The sequence below is a fragment of the Chiroxiphia lanceolata genome, chromosome 22, assembly GCF_009829145.1.
Source record: "Chiroxiphia lanceolata isolate bChiLan1 chromosome 22, bChiLan1.pri, whole genome shotgun sequence".
Lineage (NCBI taxonomy): Eukaryota > Metazoa > Chordata > Aves > Passeriformes > Pipridae > Chiroxiphia > Chiroxiphia lanceolata.
The window spans coordinates 1,822,456-1,837,859 of NC_045658.1; the positions used below are offsets into that span (position 1 = coordinate 1,822,456).

At 53.4% G+C, this 15,404-nt stretch overlaps 1 protein-coding gene across 1 annotated transcript in view; it reads right to left on the reverse strand.

The window, feature by feature from the left end:
• EPHB2 (EPH receptor B2) overlaps positions 1-15,404 on the reverse strand; it is a 124,708-nt gene that overhangs the window by 38,134 nt on the left and 71,170 nt on the right. The window contains 3 exon segments of the mRNA XM_032709081.1: positions 5,444-5,542; positions 5,545-5,778; positions 6,221-6,376. Coding sequence (XP_032564972.1) covers positions 5,444-5,542; positions 5,545-5,778; positions 6,221-6,376 — 489 coding nt within the window.

Consider the following 15,404-nt stretch of genomic DNA (forward strand, 5'->3'; position numbering starts at 1 on the left):
GTTGCCTTCTTGAAAGGTGTTTTAGCTGAGACAGGGCTGAATGTGAGGATAATTCCCATTCCTGGAAGTGTTCAAGGCCAGGTTGGCTGGGGCTTGGAGCAACCTGGGCCAGTGGAAAGTGTCCCTGCCCATGGCAGGGGGTGGAACAAGCTGAGCTTCAAGGGCCCTCCAACCCAAACCATCTTGGGATTCTGTGATTCTAACTGGTACTCAGGCTGATCTAAAACATCTCTGGGCTTGAACCTTTGAAACTTAGTACAAAAATGAGCAATGGCCATAAATCATAGCTTGGGTGGGTCAGGTTGGACATTGGAAAAAGTTCCCTCACCAGGGGGGTGGTGCAGATCTGGGACAAGCCAGTGGAAACATGGGGAGAGCTCTGCCTTCGAGGTTATCAATAACTATCCACCCAATCCATGCTCTGATGTAGCACTGGCAGGTCCTGCTGGCAGGTCCTGCTGTAGGTGGGAAGTTGGGTGAGAGATCTGAGGTGCTGAGATGCAACAATTTCCTCCTGCCTTTATTCTCGGAAGAAAAAATTTGGGCGTCCAAAACTTGTCAAGTTCAAGGTCAGTTGGATGGGGCTTGGAGCAACCTGGTCTAGTGGAAGGTGCCCTACCTGTGACAGAGGGGTGAAACTGGATGAGCTTTTAAGTCCCTTCCAGCCCAAACCATTCTGTGATTCTATGATAAACAGACATTCCCAGCTTTGAAGCTCTGGAAAGCTCATTCCGACCCTTCGAGGTAATTTCTGCAAACACTTTCCCAGGTCCTTGTTTCACAGCCAAACAATTCCTGACTGTAACCAGCACATACAGGGCATGGCTGAACAGCACGAGGGGGAACAGGAGGTGCCATGATTCCCTACTTATGTCCAGAGGACACTGCTGTGCATCCCTGGGAAGGAGGGAGCCAGTCAGATCTTCTGAGACACAGTGAAAGTGAGAAGATAAAAGCAAGACTCGCTGTGCCCCAGGCAGTACAACTCTCCCCTCCCTGCCCAGCCAGCAGCATAACTAATGTGACAAGCAAACAGCAACCTTGGAAGGCTGGTGAGAAGGTCTAGTCCTACCCACCTCATACCTACACCTTGTCTGCTCCCCAGGCCCCTCTGTGCTCCCTGCTGCGTTTGGCAGCAAAGCTCCTGGGCCGTGGCTGCAAGGGAATTGTTTTGGTTGAAGGTGAGGGAAAAATCCTCCTTTCTGGTGCTCTGCACTTCCCAGGATCTGTTTGGCTTCATTGCTCATGGTTGAATTCCTCAAAGTTTGCACCAGACTAGGCTGGACTCAGTCCAGTCCCTTGGCACCCAACAGAGCAGAGCAGAGCAGAGCCTTGCTTTGGACTGTTGAAACATTCATCTGTCCTTGAGCTCATGGCACCTCTGGGTCCTGTTGGACAGCCCTACCCAAAACGCCTTGCCTGGCTGGGACACAACCTGGGCTGTGACACAACGTGGGCTGGGACACAACCTGGTCTGGGACAGCCACCACGAAGCTGAAATTCAAACCCTTCTGATGCCTGGCATGAGTGTGGGGCAGAGGTATGAGGTGCCCATCTCCCTGGCCAAGGACACAGAGAATCATGGAATCATTAAGGCGGGAAAAGACCTCCAGATCAAGTCCAACCTTTGAGTGAATGCCACCATGCCCACTAACCCATCACCATGGCATGACATACTGCTGGATGTATTTTACTGCTGTAAAATGCCACCCAGAATAATTGCAAAAAATCATAACAAGTTTTCTGGATCCATGGAGAGGAGAAATTGTCCTGATGGTTTATCAGGACAGTGGATTGGTTTCCTGTCCACAATCCTGGTATTCCCACTCTGTGGGCTGCTCAAGCTCTCTGTGGCTCTGTTTGCAGCCAAGAGCCTCTGACATCAGCACTAATCCTCCCTTCTCATCCCCTGTCACAAGAGTTGCTCACGAAAAAGACACATTCCCAAAAACCTGGATGTTCTCTTTCCCCCGTCACTGGAGGTTTTGAATTAGTCTCTGGATACTCCAGAGCTTCTTCCTCATTTCTCAGGCCAGAGCAGCCACAGTTATCAAGAAGTGCCCTTCCCATATTTAACTCATCCCTGCCCACGGAGCCCTTTTCCTCGGCAGTTTTTCCTGGGACACTCAGCCTGCCCACGGTGGGGTGGAGCCTGTAAATCCTCACAGCACCAGAGCTCTCCCCACACCCCAACCCTCCCCAAAGAATGGCCACAATCATCAGTCAGGGCGTGTGTGCCACCAGCAAGAAGAGCTGGTGCCTCGCAGGGCTCTCAATTAGTCAAGTGTCATTATCCCAAGCACTGGGCCAGGCTCAGCTCCTTGACCCCTGGCTCCCCTTGGGATGCTGGCAAGCATCTCAGCCACCCTCTTGGCATGGATCTTTTGTTCAGGAATGGCTGGGAAAAGGCTTTTGGTGGCACCCCAAAAGCATGAGGGGCCACACCCTTAAGACATATGGTGAGTCCTGAATCTCCCTCCTGGAGGGATGCTGAGCTTTGGGTGCTGCTCAGCTGCAGTGTTTGACAGGCAGGGGAGTGGAGGTGAGTTGGGAGATGCACAGAACGGAGCTGGAGGTCAAGGAGAGGCTGCTGAGAGAAAACTCAGAGGTAACAGAAGGTACTTCCCAGGAAGGAAGTGAGATCATGCAAAGTTCGCTGGAATTTGAGTAGGCTGAGGACAGACCAGGGAGTAAGGAGGTGGTGGGAAGGGGATGTTTATTCCAAGCTCATCTTATTTCTGTTCTGCTGGGTCCTGGTCCTTTCTGATTTTCTGTACTTTGCAAAGGAAGCATCACACCTCCTGTTAGAGCAAACCTGCTCTTCTGGAGGTTAAACACCTTTGAGTTAAACACCTTTGAGTTAAACACTCACTGCAATAGAAACCCACCGCAGTCAAAGTAGGATTGACTGCAGCCCTTTCCCTCTGGGAGAACAAGGTGAATGGAGTGTCACCCTCTCGGATCTCAGGTTTCCCTTTGGGGTCACCAACTGTCCCACCCCCATGCCACTGCCCCAGGCCACACTCAGGACCTGCCCCTGGCTGCTCAGAAGGGGAGCTGCCCTAGGGGTTGTTTTTCTTCCTCTCTCACATGATCTTTTTCCTGGGTCATTGAATGGTTTTAGGTTGGAAGGGATACTAAAGCTCATCTCATCCCATCCCACCCCCCTCTGCCCACTGCCATGGGCAGAGACACCTTCCACTAGCCCAGGTTGCTTCGAGCCCTGTCCAACCTGGTCTTGGATGCTTTCAGGGCCAGGAGCTGCCACAGCTTCTCTGGGCAACCTGTGCCAGAGACTCACCACCCTCACAGCCAAGAATTCTTTCCCAATATCCCATCTAACCCTGTCCTCTGGCAGTGGGAGGCCATTCCTCCTTGCTCTGTCACTCCATGTCCTTATCAGTGTGGATGCTGAAGGATTTGTGATGCTGTTGGTGATGGGGCATCTCTGCTCATGCCCCACAGCACAGGTGGTGCCCAGCAGCAGCCCCTGTACCCCTGGGTGAACCAGGTGACTGTCCTTGCTCCCTGTAGGGCTGCAGGACCCTAGAGGCCGGTGTGGTGGGCACTTTGCAGGGAGCCCATCATCCAGGAGCACAACCCCACCACATATCCAGAGATGGAACCCCAGCTGGCTGCTCAATGCAGAGCCAGGGCTTCCACAGCTTCCCCAGGCTGATCCCTCCCTCTGCTGCCTCTCCTCTCCCCACAACACCCTCCATTCTCCTGTCCCAGCTCTGCCTTTGTGTCTGCAGCTTCTGTTACCAACTGCTAATGATCTACATCAAGGCTGCCAGGCGGTTCAGAGCTTAAGCAGAAGAATTCAGAGCCTCTAATTACAGAGGAATTAGCAAGCAGACAGTTAGTGTTTAGTGCTAATGAATAGATACATTAAGAGAGACATCACACAGGCTGAGAAGTGTGAGGCCTGATAATAAAGGAGTGTCAAACTAGGAAAACACAAGGAGGAGGATCCAGGGGGCTGAAAAGGATTCGCCTGCAACTCAGCTCACTGGTTTTTCTCAGGTGGAAGCAGCCACAGGTAACACATGAAGGTTCAAGAACACCCAGAACTGCAAAGTATGAGCATGAAATGATGAATCCATAGTGCAGGACCAGGGTGGGCAGGGGCAGAGCCCCTTCCCAGCCCCAGGTAGCATCATACCCACCCTATCTCCATCAGGGAAAGGAAGTTGAACTGGTCACTGTCCCAGACCTATTCCCTTCTCCTCTGTGTTCAGACCTGGCCCTGCTTGCCCCAAACCAGGGTTCAACACTCTCAGACCTGCCTTCAGGGCTTCAAACACACCCTGACCCTGCGATCCTGAGCTCACAGCAGGTCAGAGGTCACTCTGCTGGTTCACCTAGACATTTTTGCAGGTTCCCTCTATCCCCATGCTCTGAAAATGACGCCCCCAAGTGATGCCCACCTGCCTCACTGCTGCTTTACCCCAGCCCAAACACCCCATCCCCTGCAGCCAGCACGCACCAGTCTCCAGGCAATTCAGTGCAAACACAACCACCACCAACAGCTGCCAAATTCAGTCCTGAAGGTCAGGTAGTGTCCAGGGCAGGTTCAGAGGGACCACAGAGTCTCTCCTGCTCCCACCCAGGTCTGTGCCTCACTGGCAGGCTTCCAGCTTCATCCGATTAATCCGAGCCCCAGCCCGTGCCCAGCTCCAGATGGTTTCCAGGTGGCCCAGGAGAGCAGCCCCTGGCCAGCAGCTCAGTGGGACACCCTGCCACCAGCACAGCTGCCAGGGGGCTGCTGGGGACCCTCCCAGGAGCAGCACTACCAGCCACCCTGACACATCACTTCCCCCAAACCCCCTGCCCAGAGCTGGAGACCCCAGATGAAACCCTCCCAGCCCTCTCCTTCATCTGCCTCACCAAGGTGGCTCTGCACTGGCACTGGACCTGGAGCAGATTTCCAGATGGTTGTCCCATATATTCATCTCCCCCTCCCTCCTTTGCTTTCCCAGTCTGACCTGTCTCTCTCTAACGGTCTAAGCAGGAATTGCAGCTCATTCAAAATGCTGGAGCCAATCTCCACCGTCCCTCCCCAGGAACCAGAGCTGCCGCTGTGACTGCAACACTCTGACAATGCCTGCAATGGGTGCTTCAAGGAAAAGCTTCAGGAACAGTCCTACCCAGTGCCCCAGAGCAGTGTGGCACCAGGGGACAGTGGCACAAGCTGTTCCATTGTGGGGACAGGAGGGCAGCTCTGCTTGGGGCACGCGTCCAGCTTTTCACTGAAATAAGGGGGTATTCTCACAGCCGGGCTTGGATTTATCCAGGAATTGCCAGCTCTCTGGTCACCACCAATGTGACGTCTCACCACACCTCTTCTCCCCTTCCCCCTTCCAGCCCTGTTCACCCCAGCAGTGACCAGGAGATGCTGCACCACCCCTCCCCGCCCTGCTGGCAGCCAGGGAGTCCTCACCAGCCTGGTTGGTGGTGATGTTCACGGACGCAAACTGCGGGGAGAAGGGGCTCTGGTCGGTGACTCCGTTCACAGGCCTGATCTCGAAGGTGTACTGGTGTGGGCCAGCAGGTCGCTGATGTAGATCCGGGGCTCCGTCAGCCCCAGCTGGCGGGGGGCGAACTGCACGTTGTCCCCGCAGCGCGTGCAGGCCCCCCGGCCCGAGCCACAGCTCTTGCAGATGATGTTGTACACCAGGTCCTCCCGCCCTCCTGAGTCCCGGGGGGGGGTCCACTCCAGCATCAGGGAGGTCTCGTTCACGCTGGAGATGACGGCCTGGGGGGCGGATGGGATGGCTGTGGAGGGAACACACATAGAGGTGTAAGAGCCTCGCTGCAGGACCAGCTGCACCCCCCACTCCTGACCCCAGCAGGTACACGCTGAGCCGGTGCTTCTCTTGGTGTCAGGGAAGTGTGGAGGCGAGCTGGAGGGCAACGGCAAGAGTGGGAATAAAACCTGTCCTCTTATCCCAGGTAATTCAATTGTGTGACATCCCAAGGTTCTCGTCCAGTTTATCAGCCCGCAGAGTGAAGTCATCACACTGCCTAGAGCAGCACAAACCAACCCAGGTTTCTGTCCCCTCTGGCCCCAAGTACAACAGACCCACACCTGCAAAGCTCCTCTGGACAAGCCTCCCCCCAAATCCCACTGGGATAGATGCATTTGTCAAGCATCCCTTGATGAGCATTTCCCTTCCACCCCCAGTGCAGCCCCTCCCAGTTGCCCAGACACACATACTGGTGCAGGGCATGTCCACGGGGTCGGCGTCTGCCCGGTAATATCCATTCCTGCAGACACAGTTCGTGGCCCCTTCTGAGGTTGTCCGGCTGTTGATGGGACAGTGGACACATCCTTCATCCCCTTGGCTGGCCTTGAACGTCCCTGAGGGGCAGCCTGGAAGGGAATAGAGAGCAGTGGTGAGGAGGGGGCTGGTGGGGACACCCAGAGCCCAGCACCATTGCCAAAAACACCCCTTGGGGTTTTGCAGGTACCAAACCCAAATCCTGACAGCTGGAAGTGAACACAGTGGAGAAGGAGCAGCTGGTTTGAAGGCCCTGAGGACACACCTGCAGAGATGGGTGCCCATGCAGATATCTCTGCCCCCATCACAAGCACAGAACACAGGCTGCAGGAATGCAAAGGGGAGTTTTAGCCACTGTCATGTAAGAAGACACCAGTGGCTGTTCCAGGTCAGACCACGGTCACCAGAATCCTCTCCCCAACAGGCTGGTGATTGAAGGGGGGTTATCTTGGATCTCAGGAAAGGTTCTTTGCCCAGAGGGTGGTGGGGCACTGAACAGCCTCTCCAGGGCAGTGGGCACAGCACCAAGGCTGACAGGCTCAAGGAGTGTTTGGACAGTGCTCTCAGGGGACAGGGTGAGATTGTTGAGGTGTCTATGCAGGGCTGAGAGTTGGACTGGGTGATTGCTGTGGATGATCCCTTCCAACTCCGGAAATTCCATGATTCTGTGACCACCCAAGGAGCAGGACATGAGCCAGGCACACGTGTTTCCCTCAATACCTCCCCACCCTCCAATGATTTGTAGCTGTCTAAGGTGCAGGTTCTTCCCATTAGCATCCCATGTGGGGTGTTCTTCCACTAAGTTGCCCAGTCCTTTTTTATTCCCTACAAATGTTCTGCACCCACAGAGCCCTGTGATGCAACCACATGCTGCATGAACAAACTGCTGCCCTCTGCTTTGAAGCCACCAGCTGCCACTCCTGATGCCACCCCACACTTCCACTGGAAGGGACCCTCAGTCATCATCCACCTTCTCCATGACCCCAAGGGTCCAAACCTCTGTCGTGCCCCACGCCAGTGGCATAAACAACATTCACTATTTTATTCTCTTTTCCCATAATCAGCAGCACCCAAATTATTTTTAACCACCAATGTACCATGAGGGAAATAGGGCCAACTCCAGTCTATCTCTGTGCAGGTGGTGTGAACTGGTCTAGTGGAAGGTTGTCCCTGCCCAGGCAGGAGGTGGAACAAGACGCTCTCTCACCCCAAACCACTCTGGGATTCCAGGATTCCATGAAGCTGGGGCTGTTTTCTCCAACTTGTATCACCTCAAGTCTATTGAATTCCAACTGCCTCCTCATTCCCTGCTCACACCATCTCATAAGGTCCTTCTGCAGCTCTCTACACCCGGTCTTTGTCTTCATGACTTTTGTGGGTGTGGCACTTGGGGACATGGGTCAGTGGTGGCCATGGCAGTGTTGGGCTAATGATTGGATTTGATGATCTTACAGAGCTTTTCCAACCCTCATGATTTTATGGCTTGGTATCACAAGCAAATTGTGATCCTGAGTCACAGCAGCAGCCTGCTGGGTTTCTACCCCACAGGGGCTCAGACCTCTGAGCCCCCCACGGACAAAGAAGATGGTCCATGAGCAGCAGCCACGTGTGTTCAACCACGTGGCAGAGCAGGTGGCTGATGAAAGCTGGACCACTGTAAGACAGCACTGACAGATCCAGCACACGTGGCTAAAAACAGCACTGCAAAGCTTTCAACACCACAAAGCCCCTTCCAAGCCCAGGGATCACCCCTGCCCAAGGGAAAGCTTGGCTTGGAGCATTTCTCCGTGGTTACTCCTGGTGGTGACCTTCCCTGCTGCTAATTCTGGTGCAGCCTGAAGAGCCTGGGGGGTGGCAGGTGCTTTCTGTGCTGAAATGAGTTAAACAAACTTCTCCTTCAGAAGCCTGCCAAGCTTCCAGGAATGAGGCAGATCAGAACACAGCCTGGGAAAAACATACACTTGGGGTTGCTGTAAGCAAGAGCCATAGCTGGGAAGCAGCCCTTTTTTCGTTGGGAAAAAAAAAAAAAAAAGATTAAAAAAACAGGGTTGATTTTTTTTTTCCGTTTTCCTCTCCCTTCCTCCCCACAAAATGATTCTGGGTTTCCAATGAGAAAAGCTCTAAGGAAAAATTCCATCAGTCCCTCCTGTCTCCTACGGTCAAAGGAGCTGTGGGAAAAACTGGATTCCCCTCATGTTCCTGGATCTTTCCACCCTCTTCCTATGTGTTTGACTCCATTTCTGCCTCCGTCCCTCGGGACCAGCCCATCTCAGAGGTGTTGAGCTGTCAGGAGAGGTGATGGCTGGGCAGTTCTCCATTACCCAGGAGAGATGTGACTGTAGCTGAAATGATAACAGGGTCCTTGCAGTAATACCAATATTTGAAACACTGTGAGAACAACACACAAAATTGCTCCAGTCTGACATCCAGGGCAAAATACAGGATCATTTGATCCAAGATGGTTTAAGACAGGAGCATCTTCCACCTTCCTGAGGCTTATTCTAAAATAACAACTTTCCTGTAAGGCTTCTTCTGCATCAAGATAGAGAGACACCCAAAAATTGCCCATGCTGTGGAGACATAGTGGAGACTGACCCAAGGGATAAAAACATTCCCCACATTTGCCCTGGCACAGGTCATAGCTGGACAGGGATAAAAGTGGGCTGAAGGGTTGTTCCCCAAAATACCAAGCTGGGGTGCTGAAACTCTTTGCATGGGCCACCAACACAAAGCCAGAAGTTTTGGCAAGTCCCTTCCTCCCCAGGAGATCCCACTTGGGATGAAACAATCCTGGAAAAATCAGCACTTCTCCAAAGATGAATGTTCTGAAATCATGCAGAAAGACAGGAAGATCACTGAAATTTGATGCAAAGTCCCCTTTTATTTATTTATTTTTCTCAAGTAATGACAACCTCCAGAAGTAAAATAAATGAGCATTGTGTTCAAAACTGTTCTGCTCCCTCCAGGTCTTCCCCCGGGTGAGAAAACAGCTTTCTTTTGGAATCCACCCCATTTCTTGTTTGCAGAGTAAACAGCAAATCAGAAGGAAATCTTCACACAGTGGCTAAACCCCCTCCTGCCTGAACAATGTGAACGTTCTCACCATGTGCTGAAGGAATCATGGAATCACAGACTATCCTGAGCTGGAAGGGACCTACAGGGATCACCCAGTCCAACTCCTGGCCTGGCACAGGACACTCCAGCAATCCCACCCTGTGCCTAAGAGGATCATCCAAATACTCCTTGAGCCCTGGCAGCCTTGGGGCCATGGCCACTGCCCTGGGGAGCCTGATCCAGTGCCAGAGGAGAAACCTTTTCCTGATATCCAGCCTGACACAGACATGAGGACTCCCAGTTTTCTGCCCCAGGAGGTGACAGCAGCTTTGGGACATGCTGCTTCCCCTTAGGATTGCAGTGAGGGCAGGGACAGAGCATCCCTAGAAATTCCTGCTCGGAAAGAGGGAATTAAAACAGCAAAAGCACAGAAATTCCTACTTCATCCAAGAATCCTTTATCCCTGGAAGGTGATTATGGAGACAGTGGCTCTGGCCCCATCACTGAGCAGCTTCCCACGGGGTTCCCACAACTCCAGACCTACTTAGAGGATGCAAACAGGGGTTCACAGGGGAACATATGGACCTTTAATTGCTGCACCTATCCAGGATGGCTGCCTCGTTGAGACACAGCTCCAAGACAGCCTCAAGTCCTGGCTGTGGCCTCCCAAAGAGGATTTGGAATGCTGAGCACCACCATTGCTCTTGTTTCCCACTCACTCCTTCCCAGGACATGGAAAGGTGGTTTGTGCCTGGGCAGGCATGTGCTTTGGGAGTCATAGAATAACCTAACTTGGAAGGGACCCACCAGGATCATCGAGTCCCAGCTCCTGAAGGGAATGGAATGCCAGGGAGAAGGAGCCACGAGGGGCCCTGCCCTCCTCTGCAGAGGAACTTATTAGGATCTGGGAGGCAAGGCCACCTCTGCAGCATCTGCTGCTGGAGGCAGAGCTGGCACCAAGCTTCCAGCCCTCCTGTCCTGGGGCAGCTCAGCAGGAAAAGGCATCCCACGGCTGAGCCTGAAGGAAAAAACCTTCGGCCAAACAAGCAGGAGGGGCCCACAGAGGGGACCCCTGTTCCCTCATGTCTCACTGCCTCTCTCTAACCAGCTGTTTAATTAATCCAGCCTGAGCAGGGCAGGCTCCAAACAGGTATCCCAAACTGCCCTGGCCTCCAGAGCCCACCCCAGACCTCTCCTGCAAACAGCTCTGATTCATCAGCTCCTTCCTGCAATAAAAGCTCTAAAATGGCACCTTCAGCCGATGGCTCGGAGGGAGGGAGGGTCCTCCTCGGCCCCTCTGCCTGGCTCTGTTTCTCCTGGCACAAGGATCCCTCCACTCCAGTGAGGCATTTTAAAGGGCTGATGGAAACCAGGCAGTCCCAGCTCTGTCAGGATCCTCCAGAAGCCTTAAATCCCCGCCTTATCTCCCCTCTGCCTCCCTTCTCCCTGCGGGCCCGAGGTGGGGGGCAGTGGCACATCCTGCCTCTTCCCCCTCCTCCACAGACAGGACACACCAAATGGGGATATCATTGGGTTTTAAGAGTCCATAAGAACCTGGAAAGGCTTTTTGGGAGGAAAATCTTGGGGTTTTAAGAGTCTGTAGGACACCAGAGAGTCTTTTTTTTGGGGGGGCAATCGCTGGGTTTTATTGGTCCCTAGGAATCTTTCTGGGAGAAATCTTTTGAGTTTTCAGCATCTGTAAGACACAGAAGAATCTTTTTGGGGGAAAAATCTTTGTATTTAAATAATTTGAAGGACACTGGGAGGCTTTTTGGGGGTGAATCTTTGTGTTTTAACAATTTTGTAGGACACTGGAGGGGCTTTTGATGGGAAAATCATGAGTTTTAAGAGTAAGACCCTGGAGAGACGTTTTTTTGGGGGGGGAGGGAATCTTCGGGTTTTTAGAGTCTGTAGGACACAGAAGGTGTTTTTGGGGAAAACCTGATGATTTTTGGAGGTGTCCTCATGGGAATTCCTCCCTTGCCCCCCCCCAGACCAGCTGCTGTTCTGTATGACTGTGACTGTGGGTACCACATGTACTGCCTGACCCTTCTGGGTCTCTACTGTTTGTGGTGTGTGGGTGGTGTTTCCTACATTCTGCCCCTTGTGCCTTGATCCTTGTTTTCAGTTCTGCATCCAAATGGTCTCACTTTGGTTCACCTGTGAGTTTGTCCTTCTCTCCTTGTTCCTGTCCCACACAGGATGGTGTTTATGCCCTTAGTGAAAGGCTGAACTCTGGACAACCCAAAGGAGCAATGCTGCCCATTGCCTTTGGATCTGCTCCCACCTTCTGCCGTGGCCTCTCCAGCCTGGAGAGCACTGGAGGGAAGAGGATTCCTTGAGGAGGCAGGTGGTGACACTCAAGCCCCTTAGACATTGGAGTTGGCTGTCAGCTTGGAAAGGGCAAGGATCTGGGACCTGCAGGTGCCAGCTCTCTGCACTTGCCCTTTCTGGGGCCACACAGGTCCTCCAGTTTCCTTCCTGATAAATTTAATTAGCGGCCTGTGCTGTTACCTCATGCTCGAGATAAGCAATTAATGCCACTGCCAGGTGCTGTCACTGCCAACAGCTCTGACAGCATTTGGAGAGCAGAGGAGAGAAACACAGGAGGGAAAACAGGGTTAAATGAGATTAACTGGAGGGGAATGTGCTTAGGCACCTCTGTGATGTGGATTACAGAGTTTGTCAATAAAGGGAGAAGTCCCAATGCAAATGTTCCTGTTTAACCCCGTTATTCTCCTCAGGACAGGAATGCAAGCAGACAACACAGGCTGAAAAATCATCCTCCTGGATTTTAGACAGTCCCCATGCCACTGACTGGACCAGCATCCTGCACCTCACCAGCACCTCCAGGAGATCCCCTGGGTCCCATCTCCTGCCTAGCACAGGCACTGCTGCTCCAGCCTCCCAGCTGGAGTGCCAGGACTCCAAACCCCACATCCCCTATAATAGTGTTTCCCCTCCCAGCCTCCTCATCTGCCCCCAGCTTCATTCCAGGGCTCCTTCAGCCACAACTCCCTCAGAACTGCCCCGACAAGGACTTCCACGTTGCTCCCTGCCCATATGCAGCTCCTCACCAAGAGCTCACATCTTGTTCTCACTAACATTTCCCCCTTTCCTGTGGTCCACAGGCAGAGGGGCAGTGCTGGGGCAGCCAGGGACGTGGGACTGTGACAGGACCTCAGTGGTGGGGTGTCACAGGGGTTTGGAGAGGAGCAGGCAGAGCAGACCGAGGTCCTGCTCTGGGAGCTCCCCAGAAGACCACGCTGGAGGGTTCTGCAAGGGACAAATATACCCTGACCTTCCAGCCAGGCTGTCCTCAGCCCAAACAAGCTCCCAAGAGCAGGAAAACTGCACAGGCCAAGGATTCAGGACACCATGAGACAACTAACAGTGGTCATCACACCAAAGCCAGACAGTTACAGTCCTTTTGCTTTTCTGAGAGCATCCCAGGACAGCCTGAGGCAGAACCAGCCTCATCCCAACCCTGGTAGCTCTCTCCCAGTGCCACCAGCAGCAGGGCTGAGCCTTGGCTGGGAGAGGCTTCGTGCTGGGGCTTCCCAGTAAATTCCCCCCACAGGTTCCTCGGGGTTCACAAGGTCACCTCCCCAGCAGCACCACTCCCAGGCTGCAGCACCTGGGGAGCCCAGCACACCTGTGGGCACACACACACACACCTGAGAGCCCCCCCTGCTCTGGGGGCACATCCATCAGCACTGATGGGATTCAGCTGTCAGGGAGAAATGCCAGGAATTTCTTACCTGCCCGGTCAGCTCTTACATCATCAGCCTGGTTCAGCCTCTCCAGCCCCTCTTAAAGAGAAATGGAATTCTCTTAAAGAGAAATAATCCAGCACTTGTCCTGCCAGGGCTGTGTAGCACACACGCAAGGGGAGAGGACTTCTCTGTTCCTGGTTGGGGTCAGGCTCTGCTCCCAGGGAACAAGCAACAGGACGAGAGGAAATGGCCTCAAGTTGTGCCAGGGAAGGTTTAGATGGGATGTTAGGGAACATTTCTTCACAGAAAGGGTGGTCAGGCACTGGAACAGGCTGCCCAGGGCAGTGGTGGAGTCCCCATCCCTGGAAGCATTCCAAAACCATGTGGATGTGGCACTTGGGGACATGGGTTAGTGGTGGGCCTGGCAGTGTTGGAGGGATGGTTGCACTTGGTGGATCTTAGAGGGCTTTTCCAACCTAATGATTCCATGATTCTATGATTCTATCCAAAGGAGACAAGGATCTGGATATTCCATCATGCTACTGTAGATCACAGGTGGCTGCAGCCCAAAAGCTGAGCTCACAGCTCTCTTCCAGAGCCCACTGTCCCTGTGGGAAGCTGAAACCAGGTGCTGAGTTTAGAGGTCAGGAGCACAGGTGCCTTCAGAGCACCCCAGGATGTAGCTCCAAGACCAAGCTCAGCAGCCAAGCAGTGTTCTCCTGAAGCACAGCATTCCCACCCCTGGGATGCTGAGTGCTGCCTGCCCAGGAGCAATCCCAGTGCCAGACATGGGGTGATCAGGACACTGACAGTGCAACTTCAACCCCAAAAACCTTGTCTCGGTGGCTTGGCAGACACAGAGGGATCCAGAGCTTCAGGGGCTGAAAATGGCACTGCCTGGAAAGCCTGGGGTGATTCCCATGGAGCAGTGAAGCACTGCCTTCAGCTCTGGGGTCCTCGGCACAGGAAGGATGGGGAGCTGGTGGAGTGAATCCAGAGGAAGCCACGGAGATGCTCCAAGGGCTGCAGCCCCTCTGCTCTGGAGCCAGGCTGGGAGAGCTGGGGGTGGTCAAATGGAGAAGGGAAACTCCAGGGAGACCTGAGAGCCCCTTGCAGGGCCTAAAGGGGCTCCAGGAGAGCTGGAGAGGGACTGGGGACAAGGGATGGAGGGACAGGACAAGGGGGAATGGCTTCCCACTGCCAGAGGGCAGGGTTAGATGGGATACTGGGGAGAAATCCTTCCCAGTGAGGGTGGGGAGGCCTGGCACAGGTTGCCCAGAGAAGCTGTGGCTGCCCCATCCCTGAGAGTGTCCAGGGCCAGGTTGGACAGGGCTTGGAGCAACCTGGGCTGGTGGAAGGTGTCCCTACCTATGGGAGGGGGTGGGATGAGATGAGCTTTAAGGTCCCTTCCAACCCAAGCCATTCTGGGATTCTGTGATTTTATTTTGATATTTTAAAGATGCTTTCAGGCCACCAGCACATCCCTTTCCCTCAGCGTAAGCACTGTGGACCCACAGAGCGTTTGTTCAAACCCTGAGCCAGCTTTCTCCAAGAGCTCTCCAGAAGAATTTAGGACTTTCACATTTTGTTACTTTGTTTGGTCTTGTTTAAATGTTTCCCAAAGCTCCTGCCTGGGAGAGCTCTGCCCGGGGAGGGAGGTATGTTAACCATTATGGGAACAGCTCCCGCGGTTTTAACACAGGGAAAGGAGCAAACCAAGCAAGCAAGTGGTGACATCAAAGTTGCACTGATGGAAAAGCCCTAATCCTATAAACCCTTCCTGCTTTAATTGGTGTTAAAACAAAGATAATCTTATCTCAGCCCTATAAAAGAAGGGATAGGACGTTCTCTCTAAAAGCCTTTCTAAAAGCCCTCGTAAACTTGACAAACATTCCATGTTTCCAGCCCGAGGAGAATGGCTTTAATCCTAAAGAAACAGGAGAGTAAAAAGGGAGCTTTCCCTGGACAAGAGCCCTTCAAGTGGAGGGTGTCTCAACCCTCTTGGTCCTGGTGCAAATCCGAGTCACACCCCTGGCCCCATGGGGCTGCTGGGGACGGGCACAGACCCTCCCAGAACCAGACACAGACTTGGGGGACCAGAGCAGGCAGGGACCAAGTGATGTCTGCATGTCCCAGTGTGAACAGAGCAGGATAAGGCCCCAAATGGGTTTTTCCCTCCCCCTCCAGGGGCTCTAAGTGCTTCTGTGGCTGCTCAGTGTTTTCACTGTCTCCACTCCTCTGTCCAAGATATTGGAGGAGCAGGATTTAGGGTGGGGGACAGAGCCTGAGATGGAGCCTCTGGAGAAATCCCTACCTGACCCTGAGGCCCCAGCCCATGCAGACAATGGCA